General features: G+C 44.6%; 1 protein-coding gene across 1 annotated transcript in view; it reads right to left on the reverse strand.

The window, feature by feature from the left end:
• Window positions 1-816: 816 nt before the first annotated feature.
• Window positions 817-22,950, reverse strand: part of dnai1.2 (dynein, axonemal, intermediate chain 1, paralog 2) — a 355,371-nt gene continuing 333,237 nt past the window's right edge. The window contains exon 20 of the mRNA XM_068031491.1: window positions 817-1,338. Coding sequence (XP_067887592.1) covers window positions 1,237-1,338 — 102 coding nt within the window. The 3' untranslated portion in view covers window positions 817-1,236. The remainder of the gene's footprint in view (window positions 1,339-22,950) is intronic.

The raw sequence follows: 22,950 nt of genomic DNA on the forward strand, positions 1-22,950 counted from the left end.
GGGTAAGTGGTAACTCTGAAGTTACCAAATGATGCCCAAATTACACCATGGAGCTAGTGTAACCTAAGCGAAATATCTAGCCCTGCCATCCTGCATTAATGAGGAAAAAGATTCACCATACATTCCTAAAAATATATATGGTTGTGAACTATTTTCTGTTTAAAAAATCTCAATATTATGTCGTTATTAAAATAAATGTCCAGTCTCTGTCAGGACTGCTGCTTTTGTGGGAGGTAGGGTTTGCTGTAGCTCAAATCAATATGTCTACCTCACCATAATACAGTTAGAATAACTGAGATAAAAGCAGAAGATGCTGTAAACACTTGGCAGGTTAGGCAACATCTGGAGAGAGAGGAAGTTAGGATTAACGTGTCAGGTTGCTGACCCGTCCTCAGTATCGGAATATGTTATAGATGAACAGCTTATAAAAAGCAACAGGGCCAGGAAAATAACAGAGATGGATGGCTGGTATCAATATCTGTCATTATGTTTCACCTTAGATAACTTTGTAGTGCAAAGGAAAATAGAGATCAAGGAACAGTTCATTTGAACGTACATCACAGTGAGGTATTTTTAGCAAATATAGCAAAAGAATACAAATATTCCTATTGAAACTATAGCCAACAGAATGTAGATGGGATTTTCAGTTTTTGAAAATAAAATATTTGCCAATTACCTACTTTGTAGCATAAACAGCTTTCTTTAGTCAAAAACAGCTCACAACCTGCAGGACATCTTGAAGCATACTGAAAAGCTTTAGTTTCTCTAAAAAACTGGAATTAATATACTGATGTTTTAATGAATTTAATACCAAAATCACTGTACAAATGGAAAAAAATATAGAATATTTTATGGTGGAAGTATATATTTCGCCATAGCCAATCAAATAACAAACAGTACTTTATTTGTAAGACGCACAAAATAAAGACAGCTACCATTTTAACAAATCTTTATGTTTCTATAGATTATCAGAAGGAGAACTACCATTAAACAGAAGAAAAATAAATTTGGTTATAAATGTATTATGTTTAACAGGTTTTTCTGAATATATGAATGTGAAACCATCGTGGCCTGTGACGATGCTGGATTGTGTTTGTAAATTTGTTGTGATAAAAGTTACATGGTGCCTCATTTCTGAGCGCTGGCTGACAGACGCAGGTGTAAATGCATAAGACCTATGCATGAATGCTGATACATTTAGACGTGTTGATGAAATATTCTCACAGCAAGGGGTAATTAGTCCTGCTTGATGCCGCGGTCTCTAACCAGACTTAGCAGCTTGTCCATTTTAGCTATTTCCACTGCAGGCCCTTTTTGTACTTCTTGTCCTTTCTTTGCCTAAAATTGAATGGGATAATAATACTTAGGAGCACAATACACAACATGATTAGTTACATTGTTAGAGAAACAGTTTCAAGTATTCAGTAGGATTGTACAATAAATTACATGGTGAAATATCACACATTTGCAGGAGCTTTCAACTTCTGCAGGGGCGTAAAATTGGCAAGAGTAGATTTGATACCCATTATACACCCTTCAATGGTAAGGAAAATCAAGTGGGATGTATAGCAGGCAGGCAATCCAATGTTTAAAGTTTGCCTATTATCTTTCAGTAGCTCAGACTATCTTTAATACGTAGATCAGCTATTTTTTCCCATTCAGCTTTATCCCTCCCCTGGATTACCAACTGTTACCATCAAAGCTCATCCATCTGGAGGAATACTATTTGTTTGTTAATGCTGAAAAAAGAGTGCAGTGGACTCAAACACTTTCTTTTCATAGCTATTCTGATTTTCAGCTAATATGGCAGGCATTTGCCATAAAGATTTTAAAAAAATAATCTCTGCAAATTTCTGTAACTATTTCCTCCTTCCTATTTTCTTCAAGTTCACATTTTTTATACAACTTCCTTTTTGAGATTTTTGTTTGATCAAAGACATTGGTTCCAATCTAAATTACAAAATTGACAAATACTGCATTATAAAAAAGGGCTGCTGCAGGCTAACTATATGATCTAGTTCTTCAAATGGCTGCAAACAATAAACTTTATATTTAGACTTTAGCTAAAGCAGATTCCGTTGTGCAAACCACAATGATGCAAAAACTGCAGCTGTGGAGTCCAGAGTCCTTGTGCGAGGTCTGAGACTTAAAGACTAGCTGTAATTCAGCAAGTCACTGTGAGGATTTGAAATTATTCCATTCGTATTTCTGCTGCATGGTTACATGGTTGGATACAGAATGTTTGATTTCTCTTGCAGAGAACTCTAGATCTTGGATTAGTGCCTAAAATCAACTAATTCTTGTACTAAAGCAGATTTCTGTGGGTATTTGCCATCACTACACCAGGTTCCAGACCAAATGAACTTGTGTCTTTGTGCAACTCTGCCTTAAACATGACTTTAAAGCTATTTATTTATACTGGCAATTGAATTGTGACACATTTAACAATAAAGTGCAAGAAAGCATGGAGCAAGAAAATGCCATTTGGCCCTCTGAAGTCTGAAAATGCTGAACCAAAGTATGGAAACAACTAAATTGTTAGGAATTATGCTAAGTATTAATGAAATGGAGGGAAACTTGCATTTATATAGAACCTTTCATGCCCTCAGGACATCCCCAAGTGCTTTGCAGTCAATTAAATACCTCTGGATTGTAGTTACTGGTTTAATGTGGCTAGAGATGTATACCTTATTATTCCAAAAGTGACACTTCTGCAATGAGCTCCATGCATTGAAAATTACTAGACTGAAGATGGCTTGTTACAGCCTGCCTGCTCTGTTTCATGTACTCTTCTCAGTTTAATAATTGCACCACCTATTCTTTTGGGCCTCCTTATCTCGAGAGACAATGGATACGCGCCTGGAGGTGGTCAGTGGTTTGTGAAGCAGCGCCTGGAGTGGCTATAAAGGCCAATTCTGGAGTGACAGGCTCTTCCACAGGTGCTGCAGAGAAATTTGTTTGTTGGGGCTGTTGCACAGTTGGCTCTCCCCTTGCGCCTCTGTCTTTTTTCCTGCCAACTACTAAGTCTCTTCGACTCGCCACAATTTAGCCCTGTCTTTATGGCTGCCCGCCAGCTCTGGCGAATGCTGGCAACTGACTCCCACGACTTGTGATCAATGTCACACGATTTCATGTCGCGTTTGCAGACGTCTTTATAACGGAGACGTGGACTGCCGGTGGGTCTGATACCAGTGGCGAGCTCGCTGTACAATGTGTCTTTGGGGATCCTGCCATCTTCCATGCGGCTCACATGGCCCACCTATTAATAGGATATTAAGTGGACCATCAGGAAAAATACAAACACTTCTCCCATCCCTTTTCAGTTTTTTTTCTCGCCTCTGTGTACAGACTATTTTCCTGTAAAATACAGGGTGTGCTGTAGATATGCAGATATCTGTCCGCATATTAAATTCTAACTCATTTTGAACAGCTTGGATTTGAAAAAAAAAATGGATAGTGATAGTGATACTACCTCTTAATAGTCACTTAGAATACAGGAATTCAGGCTGTAACTAAGTAAATCAACAATTTTTACTCTTCTAAAAAATGACAGCACAAAATCTTGCCACCTATTCATTAGATAGATACAGAAGGGCCATTTGAGCCATCTTAGCTCATCCATCCAAATAGACTCTGCACACAGAGTTGGATAATTCTTGAATTTTTGAACAGCGGTAGCAGTGAGAGTGCGAGCCAGGGGGCAGCTGGGAAGGTAAGTTTCAGTATAAAGTACTTACCTAGTGATTCGGCAGCTTCTTTTTGAACAGCGGTAGCAGTGAGAGTGCGAGCCAGGGGGCAGCTGCGAAGGTAAGTTTCAGTATAAAGTACTTACCTAGTGATTCGGCAGCTTCTTTTTGAACAGCGGTAGCAGTGAGAGTGCAAGCCAGGGGGCAGCTGGGAAGGTACGTTTCAGTATAAAGTACTTACCTAGCGATTCGGCAGCTTCTTTTTGAACAGCGGTAGCAGTGAGAGTGCAAGCCAGGGGGCAGCTGGGAAGGTAAGTTTCAGTATAAAGTACTTACCTAGCGATTCGGCAACTTCGGCAGGGTGGGAAAAAAAACCTGAAAAAGTGACGTCACAGGAAAGCTGTGACCTGATTGGCTGGTAGGGAATCTGTACCGAATTTGAAAATAAAACTGATAAAAATTGATTAAAACACTAATTAACTAATTAATAAGTAGAGTAACTAAACCAGAGGGAGGAGATTACTGTATTTAGACAGCATTTAATATTTATTGTAGAAATCCAGCATGAGGGACCACATAGTGAAGTGGATCATAATTTAGTAAGGATTTAATAAGTATTTATTTATTTTATATCAATTAACTAATTAGTGATAGAAATGACAGTTAGAGGGGTGAAGTGCTTCACCTGTGAGATGTGGGAGGTCCGTGACGCTTCCAGTGTTCCGGGCGACTACATCTGCAGGAAGTGTACCCAGTTGCAGCTCCTCACAGACCACATGGATCGGTTGGAGCGGCAACTGGATGCACTTAGGAGCATGCAGGTGGCGGAAAGCGTCATAGACAGGAGTTTTAGAGAAGTGGTTACACCCAAAGTGCAGGCAAATAGATGGGTGACTGCCAGAAGCGGCAGGCAGCCAGTGCAGGAATCCCCTGTGGCTATCCCCCTCTCCAACAAGTATACCGTTTTGGATACTGTTGGGGGGGATGGCCTATCAGGGGAAAACAGCAGCAGCCAGAGCAGTGGCACCATGGTTGGCACTGTTGTTCAGCAGGGAGGGACAAAGCACAGAAGAGCAATATTTATAGGGGACTCTATAGTCAGGGGCACAGATAGGCGCTTCTGTGGACATGAAAGAGACTCCAGGAAGGTATGTTGCCTCCCTGGTGCCAGGGTCAAGGATGTCTCTGAACGGACAGAGGGCATTCTGAAGGGGGAGGGTGAACAGCCAGAGGTTGTGGTACACATAGGTACCAACGACATAGGCAGGAAGAGTGATGAGGTCCTGCAGGGGAAGTTTAGGGAGTTAGGTAGTAAGTTAAAAAACAGGACCTCTAGGGTTGTAATCTCTGGATTACTCCCTGTGCCACGTGCCAGTGAGGCTAGAAATAGGAAGATAGTGCAGCTAAACACGTGGCTGAGCAGCTGGTGTAGAAGGGAGGGGTTCAGATATCTGGACCATTGGGCTCTCTTCAGGGACAGATGGGACCTGTACAAGAAGGACGGGTTGCATCTAAACTGGAAGGGCACTAATATCCTGGCTGCAAGGTTTGCTAGCGTCACTTGGGAGGGTTTAAACTAGTGTGGCAGGGGGGTGGGAACCAGAGCAGTAGGACAGCTAGTGAAGTAAATGAGAAGGGCATAGTAAATAAGGCTAGTAGGACTAAGAGGAAGAGCAGGCAGGGAGATGTTGCTGAGCACAGCGGGACTGGTGGTATGAAATGCATTTGTTTCAATGCGAGAAGTATAACAGGTAAGGCAGATGAACTTAGAGCTTGGATTACTTGGAAATATGATGTTGCTATTACAGAGACTTGGTTGAGGGAAGGGCAGGATTGGCAGCTAAATGTTCCAGGCTTTAGAAGCTTCAGGCGGGATAGAGGGGGATGTAAAAGGGGTGGAGGAGTTGCATTACTGGTTAAGAAGAATATCACAGCTGTAATGCGGGAGGACACCTCAGAGGGGTCATGCAGCGAGGCAATATGGGTGGAGCTCAGGAATAGGAAGGGTGCAGTCACGATGTTGGGGGTTTACTACAGGCCTCCCAACAGCCAGCGGGAGGTAGAGGAGCAGATATGTAGACAGAATTTGGAAAGATGTAAAGGTAACAGGGTTGTAGTGGTGGGTGATTTTAACTTCCCCAATATTGACTGGGACTCACTTAATGCAAGGGGCTTGGATGGGGCAGAATTTGTGAGGAGCATCCAGGAGGGCTTCTTGAAACAATATGTAGATAGGCCAACTAGGGATGGGGCCATTCTGGACCTGGTATTGGGGAATGAGCTCGGCCAGGTGGTCGAAGTTTCAGTGGGGGAGCATTTCGGGAGCAGTGACCATAATTCCATAAGTTTTAAGGTACTTGTGGATAAGGATAAGAGTAGTCCTTGGGTGAAGGTGCTAAATTGGGGGAAGGCTAATTATAACAATATTAGGCAGGAACTGAAGAATTTAGATTGGGGGCGGCTGTTTGAGGGTAAATCAACATGTGACATGAGGGAGTCTTTCAAACGTCAGCTGATTAAAATCCAGGACCAGAATGTTCCTGTGAGGAAGAAAGACAAGTTTGACAAGTTTTGGGAAGCTTGGATAACACGGGATATTGTGAGCCTAGTCAAAAAGAAAAAGGAAGCATTTGTAAGGGCTGGAAGGCTGGGAACAGATGAAGCACTTGAGGAATATAAAGACAGTAGGAAGGAATTTAAGCAAGGAGTTAGGAGGGCTAAAAGGGGTCATGAAAAGTCATTGGCAAACAGGATTAAGGAAAATCCCAAGGCTTTTTATACATATATAAAGAGCAAGAGGGTAACCAGGGAAAGGGTTGGCCCACTCAAGGACAGAGATGGGAATCTACGCGTGGAGCCAGAGGAAATTGGCGAGGTGTTAAATGAGTATTCACCAAGGAGAAGGACTTGGTGGATGATGAGCCTAGGGAAGGGAGTGCAGATAGTCTCAGTCATCTCATTATCAAAAAGGAGGAGGTGTTGGGTGTCTTGCAAAGCATTAAGGTAGATAAGTCCCCAGGGCCTGATGGGATCTATCCTAGAGTACTGAGGGAGGCAAGGGAAGAAATTGCTGGGGCCTTGACAGAAATCGTTGCATCCTCATTGGCTACAGGTGAGGTCCCAGAGGACTGGGGAATAGCCAATGTTGTTCCTTTGTTTAAGAAGGGTGGCAAGGATAATCCAGGAAATTATAGGCCGGTGAGCCTTACGTCAGTGGTAGGGAAACTATTAGAGAGGATTATTCGGGACAGGATTTACTCCCATTTGGAAACAAACAAACCTATTAGCGAGAGACAGCATGGTTTTGTGAAGGGGAGGTCGTGTCTTACTAATTTGCTTGAGTTTTTTGAGGAAGTGACGAAGATGATGGATGAGCGAAGGGCGGTGGATGTTGTCTATATGGACTTTAGTAAAGCCTTTGACAAGGTCCCGCATGGCAGACTGGTGCAAAAGGTGAAGTCACACGTGATCAGAGGTGAGCTGGCAAGATGGATACAGAACTGGCTCGGTCACAGAAGACAGAGAGTAACAGTGGATGGGTGTTTTTCTGAATGGAGGGATGTGACTAGTGGTGTTCCGCAGGGATTGTTATTCGGAAGCAGAGAGTGCAAGCGAGTGATCAGCTGGGAAGGTCAGTTTCAACTGAAACTTAATTTCCTTTTGTTTTCGGCGGACCAGGGGGCTTCTGGGTAAGTAAAAACCTATATATTTGGGCCATTTAAAATAACTTACCTTTCATTACAGCAGCTTATTCGGAAGCAGAGAGTGCGAGCGAGCGATCAGCTGGGAAGGTCAGTTTCAACTGAAACTTAATTTCCTTTTGTTTTCGGCGGACCAGGGGGCTTCTGGGTAAGTAAAAACCTATATATTTGGGCCGTTTAAAATAACTTACCTTTCATTGCAGCAGCTTATTCGGAAGCAGAGAGTGCGAGTGAGTGATCAGCTGGGAAGGTCGGTTTCAACTGAAACTTAATTTCCTTTTGTTTTCGGCGGACCGCAGAGAGTGCGAGCGAGTGATCAGCTGGGAAGGTCAGTTTCAACTGAAACTTAATTTCCTTTTGTTTTCGGCGGACCAGGGGGCTTCTGGGTAAGTAAAAACCTATATATTTGGGACGTTTCTGAACCCGAGACACTACATGTGCAGTGTCTCCCACCCGCCCTCCTCCTCTAACCAAAAAAAAAGGACTCGGTGTGTAGATGAGGTAAGGCTTCTTCTATTTCTCTTTTTTTTTTACCGTGTGATTGGTAAAAACTTTTAGTTCCTTTTTCATTTATCTAAGTTAAGACTAAGTTAAGCTTAAGATTAAAAATGGCAGGAGATCTCAGAACCGTGTTATGCTCCTCTTGCTCAATGTGGGAGCTCAGGGACACGGCTGATGTCCCTGACTCCTTCACGTGCAGGAAGTGTGTCCAGCTGCAGCTCTTGTTGGACCGCATGACGGCTCTGGAGCTGCGGGTGGACTCACTTTGGAGCATCCGCGATGCTGAGGAGGTCGTGGATAGCACGTTTAGCGAATTGGTCACACCGCAGATTAGGATTGCTGAGGGAGAAAGGGAATAGGTGACCAAAAGGCAGAGAAAGAGCAGGAAGGCAGCGCAGGTGTCCCCTGCGGTCATCTCCCTCCAAAACAGGTATACCGTTTTGGATACTGTTGAGGGAGATGGCTCACCAGGGGAAGGCAGCAGTAGCCAGGTTCATGGCACCGTGGCTGGCTCTGCTGTTCAGAAGGGCGAGAAAAAGAGTGGAAGGGCTATAGTCATCAGGGATTCGATTGTAAGGGGAGTAGATAGGCGGTTCTGTGGTCGAAAACGAGACTCCCGAATGGTATGTTGCCTCCCAGGTGCACGGGTCAGGGATGTCTCAGATCGGCTGCAGAACATTCTGAAGGGGGAGGGTGAACAGCCAGTTGTCGTTGTGCACATAGGCACCAATGATATAGGTAAAAAACGGGATGAGGTCCTACAAGCAGAATTTAGTGAGTTAGGAGCCAAGTTAAAAAGTAGGACCTCAGAGGTAGTAATCTCAGGATTGCTACCAGTGCCACGTGATAGTCAGAATAGAAATGAAAGAATAGTCAGGATGAATGCGTGGCTTGAGAGATGGTGCAGGAGGGAGGGGTTCAGATTTTTGGGACATTGGGACCGGTTCTGGGGGAGGTGGGACTATTACAAATTGGATGGTCTACACCTGGGCCGGACTGGAACCAATGTCCTTGGGGGTGCTTTTGCTAACGCTGTTGAGGAGGGTTTAAACTAATGTGGCAGGGGGATGGGAACCAAATGAGGAGGTCAGTGGACAGTAAGGAGGTAGTAACTAAAGCCTGTAAGGAACTAGATAATGAAGTCAGAATGACTAAGGGAAAGAGTAGGCAGGGAGCAGATGATGAACGCAAAGGGACTGGTGGTCTGAGGTGCATTTGTTTTAATGCAAGAAGTGTAGTAGGTAAGGCAGATGAACTTAGGGCTTGGATTAGTACCTAGGAGTATGATGTTATTGCTATTACTGAGACTTGGTTGAGGGAAGGGCATGATTGGCAACTAAATATCCCAGGATATCGATGCTTCAAGCGGGATAGAGAGGGAGGTAAAAGGGGTGGAGGAGTTGCACTACTGGTCAAAGAGGATATCACAGCTGTGCTGAAGGAGGGCACTATGGAGGACTCGAGCAGTGAGGCAATATGGGCAGAACTCAGAAATAGGAAGGGTGCGGTAACAATGTTGGGGCTGTACTACAGGCCTCCCAACAGCGAGCGTGAGATAGAGGTACAAATATGTAAACAGATTATGGAAAGATGTAGGAGCAACAGGGTGGTGGTGATAGGAGATTTTAATTTTCCCAACATTGACTGGGATTCACTTAGTGTTAGAGGTCTAGATGGAGCAGAATTTGTAAGGAGCATCCAGGAGGGTTTTCTAGAGCAGTATGTAAATAGTCCAACTCGGGAAGGGGCCATACTGGACCTGGTGTTGGGAAATGAGCCTGGCCAGGTGGTTGAAGTTTCAGTAGGGGACTACTTTGGGAATAGTGATCACAATTCCGTAAGTTTTAGAATACTCATGGACAAAGACGAGAGTGGTCCTAAACGAAGAGTGCTAAATTGGGGGAAGGCCAACTATACCAAAATTCGGCAGGAGCTGGGGAATGTAGATTGGGAGCAGCTGTTTGAAGGTAAATCCACATTTGATATGTGGGAGGCTTTTAAAGAGAGGTTGATTAGCGTGCAGGAGAGACATGTTCCTGTGAAAATGAGGGATAGAAATGGCAACATTAGGGAACCATGGATGACAGGTGAAATTGTGAGACTAGCTAAGAGGAAAAAGGAAGCATACATAAGGTCTACAAGGCTGAAGAAAGACGAAGCTTTGAAAGAATATCGGGAATGTAGGGCCAATCTGAAACGAGGAATTAAGAGGGCTAATAGGGGTCATGAAATATCTTTAGCAAACAGTGTTAAGGAAAATCCCAAAGCCTTTTATTCATCTATAAGGAGCAAGAGGGTAACTAGAGAAAGGATTGGCCCACTCACCGACAAAGGAGGAAAGTTATGCGTGGAGTCAGGGAAAATGGGTGAGATTCGAAACGAGGAGAGGGACATGACGGATGTTGAGGTTAGGGACAGATGTTTGATTACTCTAGGTCAAGTCGGCATAAGGAGGGAGGAAGTGATGGGTATTCTAAAAGGCATTAAGGTGGACAAGTTCCCAGGTCCGGATGGGATCTATCCCAGGTTACTGAGGGAAGCGAGAGAGGAAATAGCTGGGGCCTTAACAGATATCTTTGCAGCATTCTTAAACACGGGTGAGGTCCCGGAGGACTGGAGAATTGCTAATGTTGTCCCCTTGTTTAAGAAGGGTAGCAGGGATAATCCAGGTAATTGTCGACCGGTGAGCCTGACGTCAGTGGTAGGGAAGCTGCTGGAGAAGATACTGAGGGATAGGATCGATTCCCATTTGGAAGAAAATGGGCTTTTCAGTGATAGGCAACATGGTTTTGTGCAGGGAAGGTCATGTCTTACCAACTTAATAGAATTCTTTGAGGAAGTGACAAAGTTGATTGATGAGGGAAGGGCTGTAGATGTCATATACATGGACTTCAGTAAGGCGTTTGATAAGGTTCCTCATGGTAGGCTGATGGAGAAAGTGAAGTCGCATGGGGTCCAGGGTGTACTAGCTAGATGGATAAAGAACTGGCTGGGCAACAGGAGACAGAGAGTAGCAGTGGAAAGGAGTGTCTCAAAATGGAGACGTGTGACCAGTGGTGTTCCACAGGGATCCGTGCTGGGACCACTGTTGTTTGTGATATACATAAATGATTTGGAGGAAAGTATAGGTGGTCTGATTAGCAAGTTTGCAGATGACACTAAGATTGGTGGAGTAGCAGAGAGTGAAGGGGACTGTCAGAGAATACAGCAGAATATAGATAGATTGGAGAGTTGGGCAGAGAAATGGCAGATGGAGTTCAATCAGGGCAAATGCGAGGTGATGCATTTTGGAAGATCCAATTCAAGAGTGAACTATACAGTAAATGGAAAAGTCCTGGGGAAAATTGATGTACAGAGAGATTTGGGTGTTCAGGTCCATTGTTCCCTGAAGGTGGCAACGCAGGTCAATAGAGTGGTCAAGAAGGCATAAGGCATGCTTTCCTTCATCGGACGGAGTATTGAGTACAAGGGTTGGCAGGTCATGTTACAGTTGTACAAGACTTTGGTTCGGCCACATTTGGAATACTGCGTGCAGTTCTGGTCGCCACATTACCAGAAGGACGTGGAGGCTTTGGAGAGGGTACAGAGGAAGTTTACCAGGATGTTGCCTGGTCTGGAGGGCATTAGCTATGAGGAGAGGTTGGAAAAACTCGGATTGTTTTCACTGGAGCGACGGAGGTGGAGGGGCGACATGATAGAGGTTTCCAAAGTTATGAGCGGCATGGACAGAGTGGATAGTCAGAAGCTTTTTCCCAGGGTGGAAGAGTCAGTTACCAGGGGACATAGTTTTAAGGTGCGAGGGGAAAAGTTTAGAGGGGATGTGCGAGACAAGTTTTTTACACAGAGGGTGGTGAGTGCCTGGAACTTGCTGCCAGGGGAGGTGGTGGAAGCAGATACGATAGTGACGTTTAAGAGACATCTTGACAAATATATGAATAGGAAGGGAATAGAGGGATATGGGCCCCGGAAGTGCAGAAGGTGTTAGTTTCGGCATGCATCAAGATCGGCGCAGGCTTGGTGGGCCGAATGGCCTGTTCCTGTGCTGTACTGTTCTTTGTTCTTTGTTCTAAATGGAGTGGCAATAGGAATTTGGTGAGAGTGAGAAGTTTGTACAGGATTGAAGTAGATGGCAATTACCTTAAACCAGAATACAACAATAAATAAGTAAATAGATAAATAATCAGAACAATTTACTCGATCTAAAGGGGTAAAATTAAAATTAAGTAGAGGATATCAACATTAAAAGGATCTAAACTGCATTAAATACAAATCTGGTAGACAAATAATTTAACAGTAAATAGAAGCAACTAAAATCACATTTGTAGATAAAATTTTAAGTAAAATGATGGGATAGCTGAGACCTGTTCACTACAATTCCTCGAGAACCACACCCACGCCCCCCTCCCTTCCAGGGGAACACTTATCATTTCTGCATAACGATCTGTGGTTCCAAGATTGGCCTGCTGAGTCACCTGAGGACACGCAAATCATGAATCATGGCAAACGTTAACCTCGTTTCGTCTCCTGTGCCATGTGGGAACTCTAGGACACTTTCTGTTTTCTCGATCACCACATTCTATTTTCTCTATAACTTGGGCCCCAGCTGTTCACAATATATATCAATGATTTGGATGTAGGGACCAAATGTAAGGTTATTCATTTTGGTAGGAGGAACAGATGTACAGAGTATTTCTTAAATGGTAAGAGATTAGAAAGTGTAGATGTACAAAGGGACCTGGCTGTCCTCATCAATAAGTCACTGAAAGCTAACGTGCAGGTACAGCAAGCAATTAAGAAGGCGAATGGTATGTTAGCCTTTATCGCAAGAGGATTTGAGTACAGCAGCAGTGAAGTCTTGTTTCAATTGTATAGAACCTTGGTTAGATCACACCTAGAGTACTGTGTGCAGTTTTGGTCCCCTTACCTTAGGAAGGATATTATTGCCATAGAAGGAGTGCAACAAAGATTCACCAGACTTGTTCCCGGGTTGATGGGACTGTCCTATGAAGAGAGATTGGGGAAACTGAACCCTATATTCTCTAGAGTTTCGAAAAATGAGAGGTGTTCTCATTGAAACCTCCAAAATACTTAAAGGGATAGACAGTGTAGATGCAGTTAAGATGTTTCCCCGGGTTGGGGAGTCTAGAACCAGCCGACACAATTTCAAACTAAGGGGGAAGCCACTTAGGACAGAGATGAAGAGAAATTTCTTTACACAGAGGGTTGTGAATCTTTGGAATTCTGTACTCCATAGGGCTGTGGAAGATCAGTCATTGAGTATGTTTAAAGTAGAGATTGACAGATTTCTAAATACTAATGATATAAAGGGATATGGGGATAGTGTGGGTAAAAGGCATTGAAATGGATGATCAGCTATGATCATAATGAATGGCAGAGCAGGCTCGACGGGCTGAATGGCCTACTGCTCCTTTGTTCCTATGTTTCTGAACTTGAGGACAGGCTGGAAAGTTGGCAGGGCATATGGCAGGCTGAAAATTTCCTGCAGTGCACATTCCAGGAGGTGGTTAGCCTGCAGCTACAGAGAATTCATGAGGAATGTAAGTGGGTTGCCAGCCGGCAGGGTAGTGTTAAGATCAGGTGGTTGATGGCGTGGCTGGTCACCACTGTTCACCTCCCAACTGATCACAGACAGTGTTTTTGTTTGAATTAGTGTTTTGTTGGCCAAATAAACAGACAATGACAGGTTTTCACGTGAGTTGAAACAGAAGACTAAATATTTATTGAACAATATTAATCACGCGAAATGTTCGCAACACCACGCACACATGGATTCATAGAGTCATAGAGACAGACAACACTGAAACAGGCCCTTCAGCCCACCGAGTCTGTGCCGACCAACAACCACCCATTTATACTAATCCTACATTAACCTCATATTCCCTACCACATCCCCATCTTCCCTCAGTTCTCCTACCACCTATATACACTGGGGGAAATTTTCTTTCTTTCTTTTGGGCCTCCTTATCTCGAGAGACAATGGATACGCGCCTGGAGGTGGTCAGTGGTTTGTGAAGCAGCGCCTGGAGTGGCTATAAAGGCCAATTCTGGAGTGACAGGCTCTTCCACAGGTGCTGCAGAGAAATTTGTTTGTTGGGGCTGTTGCACAGTTGGCTCTCCCCTTGCGCCTCTGTCTTTTTTCCTGCCAACTACTAAGTCTCTTCGACTCGCCACAATTTAGCCCTGTCTTTATGGCTGCCCGCCAGCTCTGGCGAATGCTGGCAACTGACTCCCACGACTTGTGATCAATGTCACACGATTTCATGTCGCGTTTGCAGACGTCTTTATAACGGAGACATGGACGGCCGGTGGGTCTGATACCAGTGGCGAGCTCGCTGTACAATGTGTCTTTGGGGATCCTGCCATCTTCCATGCGGCTCACATGGCCAAGCCATCTCAAGCGCCGCTGACTCAGTAGTGTGTATAAGCTGGGGATGTTGGCCGCTTCAAGGACTTCTGTGTTGGAGATATAGTCCTGCCACCTGATGCCAAGTATTCTCCGAAGGCAGCGAAGATGGAATGAATTGAGACGTCGCTCTTGGCTGGCATACGTTGTCCAGGCCTCGCTGCCGTAGAGCAAGGTACTGAGGACACAGGCCTGATACACTCGGACTTTTGTGTTCCGTGTCAGTGCGCCATTTTCCCACACTCTCTTGGCCAGTCTGAACATAGCAGTGGAAGCCTTACCCATGCGCTTGTTGATTTCTGCATCTAGAGACAGGTTACTGGTGATAGTTGAGCCTAGGTAGGTGAACTCTTGAACCACTTCCAGAGCGTGGTCGCCAATATTGATGGATGGAGCATTTCTGACATCCTGCCCCATGATGTTCGTTTTCTTGAGGCTGATGGTTAGGCCAAATTCATTGCAGGCAGACGCAAACCTGTCGATGAGACTCTGCAGGCATTCTTCAGTGTGAGATGTTAAAGCAGCATCGTCAGCAAAGAGGAGTTCTCTGATGAGGACTTTCCGTACTTTGGACTTCGCTCTTAGACGGGCAAGGTTGAACAACCTGCCCCCTGATCTTGTGTGGAGGAAAATTCCTTCTTCAGAGGATTTGAACGCATGTGAAAGCAGCAGGGAGAAGAAAATCCCAAAAAGTGTGGGTGCGAGAACACAGCCCTGTTTCACACCACTCAGGATAGGAAAGGGCTCTGATGAGGAGCCACCATGTTGAATTGTGCCTTTCATATTGTCATGGAATGAGGTGATGATACTTAGTAGCTTTGGTGGACATCCGATCTTTTCTAGTAGTCTGAAGAGACCACGTCTGCTGACGAGGTCAAAGGCTTTGGTGAGATCAATGAAAGCAATGTAGAGGGGCATCTGTTGTTCACGGCATTTCTCCTGTATCTGACGAAGGGAGAACAGCATGTCAATAGTCGATCTCTCTGCACGAAAGCCACACTGTGCCTCAGGGTAGACGCGCTCGGCCAGCTTCTGGAGCCTGTTCAGAGCGACTCGGGCAAAGACTTTCCCCACTATGCTGAGCAGGGAGATTCCACGGTAGTTGTTGCAGTCACCGCGGTCACCTTTGTTTTTATAGAGGGTGATGATGTTGGCATCGCGCATGTCCTGGGGTACTGCTCCCTCGTCCCAGCACAGGCATAGCAGTTCATGTAGTGCTGAGAGTATAGCAGGCTTGGCACTCTTGATTATTTCAGGGGTAATGCTGTCCTTCCCAGGGGCTTTTCCGCTGGCTAGGGAATCAATGGCATCACTGAGTTCCGATTTGGTTGGCTGTATGTCCAGCTCATCCATGACTGGTAGAGGCTGGGCTGCATTGAGGGCAGTCTCAGTGACAGCATTCTCCCTGGAGTACAGTTCTAGGTAGTGCTCAACCCAGCGGTCCATCTGTTTGCGTTGGTCAGTGATTATGTCCCCCGATTTAGATTTGAGGGGGGTGATCTTCTTGATGGTTGGCCCAAGAGCTCTCTTCATACCATCATACATTCCTCTGATGTTTCCGGTGTCTGAGGCCAGCTGAATATGACTGCATAGGTGTTGCCAGTAGTCGTTTGCGCAACGCCTAGCTGTTCTTTGTGCAGTACTTCTGGCTGCTTTAAGTGCTGCGGATGTTAAATCGCTGGGGGCTTTCTTGTAGTTCAAAAGTGCAATGCGCTTAGCGGCTATGACAGGTTCCAGCTCTTCATTATGAGATTGAAACCAGTCTGCATTTCTCTTCGCACTTTTGCCGTAGGTGGTCAAAGCTGACTCATAGATGGCGTCTCTGATGTGGGCCCACTTGGTCTCAGCATCCCCTGTGGGAGTGTTTTGAAGGGCTGTTACAAGTGAATTTAGAAATTTTTGTAACAGCTGTGGGTGAGAAATTCTGCTCGTGTTGATGCGCGGGTGGCCCTTCTGCTTGGAATGATGCAACTTCTTTGGTCTGAGTCTAACCTTGCTGCACACCAGGGAGTGGTCGGTGTCGCAGTCCGCACTGTGGAAGCTGCGTGTGATTTGAACACTGTTTAAGGCGGCTCGCCTTGTGACAATGAGGTCTAGCTGGTGCCAACGACGTGATCTTGGGTGCCTCCATGAAACCTGGTGACAGGGTTTAGTGTGAAAGAACGAGTTGGTAATGCAGAGGTTATGATAGGTACACAACTCGAGCAGTCTCTGCCCGTTCTCATTCATCCTTCCAACGCCATAGTGCCCAAGGCAGGAGGGCCATGAGTCATGGTCGGCCCCAACCCTGGCATTAAAGTCCCCCAGCAGGAATAGGTGTTCGGTGTTGGGGATGCTGTTAATGATGTTATGGAGTTGTTCATAGAACTGGTCTTTAGCTTCAGGTGCGGAACAGAGTGTTGGAGCATAGATGCTGAGTAGGTGTACTGGACCAGAGGTGGTGAGCAGTCGGATGGACAGTATGCGTTCCGAGCCATTTGAGGGAGGCTCTATCATGCTGAGCAAGGAGTTTCTGATGGCGAAGCCCACTCCATGCTGTCTTGGTTCTTCAGGATCCCTGCCCTGCCAGAAGAAGGTGTAGTCTTGCTCTGCTAGAGAGCCACTCGCGGGGAGGCGAGTCTCCTGAAGTGCTGCAATGTCCACATTGAGTCTACTGAGCTCGTTGTTAATGATGGCGGTCTTCCGAGAATCGTTGATTTGTGTAAGGTCTTCCGACAGGCCAGGACACATAGTTCTGACGTTCCAGCTTGCAAAGCGAAGGGCTGGTACCTTCTTTCCTTTTTTCATGTTGTTTGGTGCGGTGTATCAGTCCACCTTTCGGGCAATGACCCTGAGCTCCAAGCACCCATTGAAGCAGGCAGACTGTGGCGGGGAAATTTACAATGGCCAATTTACCTAACAACCTGCAAGTCTTTGGCTGTGGGAGGAAACCAGAGCACCCGGCAGAAACCCAAGCGGTCACAGGGAGAACTTGCAAACTCCGCGCAGGCAGTACCCAGAACTTTCACATACACACACAAGAGAAGATAGATGGAAGGTAAAGGTTAAGAGGTGTTAAAGGTTCAAGGTGTAGAAGTCTGTTGTTTCAGGAAAACTTGTGGGATCCTCTCAGAGGGTGAGTTTTAAAGTTGCAGGCCTGTTTGCTGGGTTGCTGAACACCTCTGGCGGTTCTTTCAGTTTGAAGATAGTGCTGATATTCTTAGTTCAGTTTTCACAGGTGAAGGAGTTGTTTCAAAGGCACTCTCTTTTCTCTGCTGCAGTTGGCTTTCAACTTGTCTCAGGGTTCAACAGTGTTAGCTGGAACTGGTCTCTCTCTCTCTCTCTCTCTCAGCCTTGTGTTGGAATTCAAGATGGCTTTCAATGTTGACCATGTGGTTGGAGAGACCAGACTGCTGTTGATGACTAAACTTGAAAGACCCTTTTTTCCTTCAAAACAATTACCTTTGAAGGTAAACTCATTTAGCATTACTTTCGCCCATGTGACTTCAGGTTTCAGATCCTGATGAGCTATACAACAGCTTTTGATGGCCCCATTTTGATATGAGGGTTGTTCACACTCTATTGTAGTGAAGGGCAGCTGGAGACGTAGAATCTGGGAGTGCCGTTGTTTTAGCTTGTTTTGTGTATAGCTCACATCCATGTCTCATTTCCATGTCGACAGGGTTAATTGGTTTTAGTTCTAGTAGACATGAATGTGTATTTTAGTGCAGATGATGGTATTTGTCATGTGACGTAGTGGTATTGTCACTGGACTAGTAACCCAGAGACCCAGGGTATTGCTCTGGGGACATGGGTTCAAATCCCACCACAGCAGAAGGTGGAATTTGAATTCAATTAATAAATCTGGAATTTAAAAAAAGCTAGTCTAATGATGGCCATGAAACCATTGTCGATTGTTGTAAAAACCCATCTGGTTCACTAATGTCCTTTAGGGAAGAAAATCTGCTGTCCTTACCTGGTCTGGCCTACATGTGACTCCAAACTCACAGCAATGTGGTTGACTCTTACAGGCCCTCTGAAATGGCTTAGCAAGCCACTCAGTTGTATCTAACCGCTACGAAGTCCAAATGGACTGCAGCAGTTCAAGGGCAATTAGGGATGGGCAATAAATGCTGGCCTAGCCAGCGACGCCCAAATCCCATGATTTAATTTTTAAAAACTGTGTCTTCCATTTGGTTGAAAGCAAAACCTATCCTTTTAAAAATTGTTCAGATTTTTCATACTCTTCAGTTTATTTTTTGTATTCTCATCCCCACACTTCTCATGAGCATGACAGTAGAAAGAGGTAGGCAGTGCAGGAATCATAAGAACATAAGAAATAGGAGCAGAAGTAGGCCATTTGATTCCTCAAGCCTGCCCCGCCATTCACTAAGATCATGGCTGATCTGCACCAGACCTCAACTCCTCTTTCGTGCCAGCTCCTCATAACCCTCAACTCCCCGACATTTCAAAATCTATCTATCTCCTCTTTAAATACTTTCAGTGATCTAGCCTCCATAACTCTCTGGGGTAGAGAATTCCAGACATTAACTACCCCCTGAGAGAAGAAATTCCTTCGCATCTCAGTTTTAAATGAGTGTCCCCTTATTCTGTAACTATGTCCTCTAGTTCATGATTCCCCCACTAGTGGAAACATCTTCTCAACATCTACCCTGTCAAGCCCCCTCAAAATCTTCTACGTTTCAATAGGTTCACCCCTCGTTCTTCTAAACTCCAATGAATAAATGCCTAATCTATTTAGCTGTTCTTAATAAGTCAACCCCTTCATCCCAGGAATCAGCCTAGTGAATCTCTTTTGAACTGCCTCCAATGCCAATATATCCTTTCTTAAATATGGGGACCAAAACTGTACACAGTACTCCAGGTGCGGCCTTATCAACAACCTGTACAGTTGTAACAAGATTTCCCTATTTTTAAACTCCAACCCCCTAGCAATAAAGGCCAAAATTCCATTTGCCTTCTTAATTACTTGCTGCACCGGCATGCTAACTTTTTGTGTTTCATGCACAAGAACCCTCTTTGCTGCACTTTTTTGAAGTCTCTCTCCATTTAAATAATAGTCTGCCTTTTGATTCTTCCTACCAAAGTGCATGACCTCATACTTTCCTACATTAAACTCCATCTGCCAAGTTTTTGCCCACTCACTCAACCTATCTATATCCATTGCAGATTCCTTATGTCCTCATCACAACATGCCCTCCCACCTATTTTTGTATCATCAGCAAATTTGGATATATTACACTCTTGTCGCCTCCTCCAAGTTATTAATATAGATAGTAAATAATTGAGGCCCTAGGACTGATCCTTGTGGCACTCCACTAGTTACGTCTTTCCAACCTGAAAAAGACCCATTAATTCCGACTCTTTGTCTTTTGTGAGTTAACCAATCCTCAATCCATGCTAATACACTAACCCCAAAAACGTGAGCTCCTATCTTGTGCAATAATCTTTTATGTGGCACCTTATCGAATGCCTTAGAATGCACTACATCTACTGGTTCCTCTTTATCAACTCTGCTTGTTATATCCTCAAAGAACTCTCGCAAATTTGGCAAACATCATTTCCCTTTCACAAAACCATGGTGAGTCTGTTTGATTGCATTAAGCTTTTCTAAATGTCCTGCTATTTCTTCCTTAATAATGGACTCTAGCATTTTCCCAACGACCGATGTTAGGCTGACTGGCCTACTGTTTCCTGCTTTTTGTCCATCTCCCTTCTTGAACAGGGGCATCACATTAGCAGTTTTCTAATCTGCTGGGACGCTTCCGGAATCCAGTGAGTTCTGGAATATTTTGACCAATGCCTCCAGTATCTCTGCATCCACTTCCTTTAAAACCCTTGGATGTAGGCCATCAGGTCCGACATGTCTGCCTTCAGTCCCATTAGTTTGTCAAATACTATGTCCCTCTTGATAGAGACTGTTACAAGATCATTCCTCCTATTAGCTGCTTGCTTATCTGATATCTGTGGGATGTTTATAGTGTCCTCCACCGTGAAGACCGATGCAAAATTTGTCAAACCTATTTTTTATGTTTCTATTGGGTCTAAAAGGATCAAAGGATATGGGGAGAAAGCGGGAACAGATTACTGAGTTGGATGATCAGCCATGATCATAATGAATGGTGGAGCAGGCTCGAAGAGCCAAATGGCCTACTCCTGCTCCTATTTTCTATGTTTCTAAAATATTGGTTTAAATTATCTGCCATTTGCCTGTTCCCCATTATCAATTCTCCAGTCACATCCTCTAAAGGTCCCACGCTTACTTTAGCTACTCTCTTTTTATATACCCGTAGAGCCTTTTGCTGTTTGTTTATATATTTCTTGCCAATTTACTTTCATAATCAATTTTCTCCCTCTTTATTAGCTTTTTAAGTCATCTGCTGCTGGTTCCTAAAAAATTCCCAATCCTCTGGCCTACCACCAGTTTTCATCGCTTTGTATGCCTTAGTTTTTGGTTGGATACTGTCCTTGACTGCCTTTGTTAACCACAGGTGGTTCATCCTTCTCATCGAGTCCTTCTTTTTGACTGGGAGAAATTTTTGCTGAGCATTATGAAATATCTGCTTAAATGTCTGCCACTGCTCATCCACTGACCTTCCCCGTAGTCTATTTTCCCAGCCCACTTTAGACAATTCTTTCTTCAGACCTCTGTAATTGCCCTTGCTTAAGTTTAGGACACCGGTTTGAGACCCGAGTTGCTCGCCCTCAAACTGAATTTGAAATTCTACCATGTTGTAATTGCTACCCCCTAGAGGATCCTTAACTACGATATCTCTTATTAATCCTACCTCATTACTCATTACTAGATCTAAAATAACCTGTTCCCTGGTAGGTTCTGCAGCGTATTGCTCTAAGTAACAATCCCTGATGCACTCTACAAATTTGTCTTCCATGTTACTTCTGCCAATCTGATTTGTCCAGTCAATATGCAGATTAAAATCCCCCATGACAATTGTAGCACCCTTCTTACATGCCTCTGTTATTTCCCAATTTATACTTTGTCCTACAGTGATGCAACTCTTTGGGGGCCTATAGACGACTCCCACCCGTGACTTCTTCCCCTTGCTATTGCTTATTTCCACCCAAACTGATTCCACATCACGATCTATTGCACCTATATCACTACTCATCATCGCATTGATACCTTCCTTTATTAACAAAGCTACACCACCTCCTTTTCCTTTTTGCCTATTTTTCCAGAACGTCAAATACCCTTGAATATTGAGTTTCCAGTCTTAGTCACCCTGCAACCACGTCTCTGTAATAGCTATCACGTCATACTCATTCATTTCTATTTGTGCCGTCAACTCATCTATCTTGTTACAAATGCTGCGTACATTCAGATAAAGAGCCTTAAGTTTTGACTTTTTTGCCATTATTACTCCTGGTTCTAATTTCTGCTGCACTTTTCTGCTTATATTTTCTGCCCCTTCCTGTCATACTTTGATTACTGTTTGCCTCTTCACTACCCTGCACCTCTGCTCTCTTGTTTCTTTCTGATTTTTTAAACTTCCCTTCAACTGAACCCTCCCCCCACTAATTAGTTTAAAGTCCTACCTACAACCCTAGTTATACGATTCGCCAGGATACTGATCCCACCATGGTTCAAATGGAGCCCGTCCCAACGGAACAGCTCTCTTCTTCCCCAGTACTGATGCCAGTGCCCATGAATTGGAACCCATTTCTCCCACCCCAATCTTTGAGCCACGCGTTTACCTCTCTAACCTTATTTACCCTACGCCAATTTGTACGTCGCTCAGGTCGTAATCCAGAAATTATTACCTTTGTGATTCTGCTTTTTAATTTAGCCCCGAGCTGCTCATGGTCCCTCAGCAGAATTTCTTTCCTATTCCTACCAATGTCGTTGGTACCTACGTGGACCACGACAACTGGATCTTTCCCCTCTCACTCGAAGTTCCTCTCCAGCCCAGAAGAGATGCCCTTAGCCTTGGCACCAGGTAAGCAACACAGCCTTCGGGACTCCCTGTCTTTGCTGCAGAGAACAGTATCTATTCCCCTCACTATGCTATCCACTATTACTACTACATTTCTCTTTTCTCCCCCACTTGAATGGCTCTCTGAACCATGGTGCTGTGGTCAGTTTGCTCAACCTCCTTGCAGCCTGTGCCCTCGTCCACACTGGGAGCAAGAACTCCGTACCTATTGGATAAGACTAGATAGGCTAGGGTTGTTTTCCTTAGAGCAGAAAAGGCTGAGGGGGGACCTGATTGAGGTATACAAAATTATGAGGGGCATAGATAGGGTAGATAGGAAGAAACTTTTTCCCTTAGCAGAGGTGTCAATAACTAGGGGGCATAGATTTAAGGTAAGGGGCAGGAGGTTTAGAGGGGATTTGAGGACAAATACTTTCACCCAGGTTGAATCTGGAACACACTACCTGAAAGGGTGGTAGATGCAGGAACCCTCACAACATTTAAGAAGTATTTAGATGAGTGCTTGAAATGCCATAGCATATAAGGCTACGGACCAAGTGCTGTAAAATGAGATTAGAATAGATAGGTGCTTGATGGCCGGCACAGACATGATGGGCCGAAGGGCCTGTTTCTATGCTGTAGAACTCTATGACTCCAAAACTCTATGACTCTAAAGCTCCTCCAAAGCTAAATTCTGGATTCCC

Source organism: Heterodontus francisci, chromosome 1 (assembly GCF_036365525.1).
Source record: "Heterodontus francisci isolate sHetFra1 chromosome 1, sHetFra1.hap1, whole genome shotgun sequence".
Taxonomy (NCBI): domain Eukaryota; kingdom Metazoa; phylum Chordata; class Chondrichthyes; order Heterodontiformes; family Heterodontidae; genus Heterodontus; species Heterodontus francisci.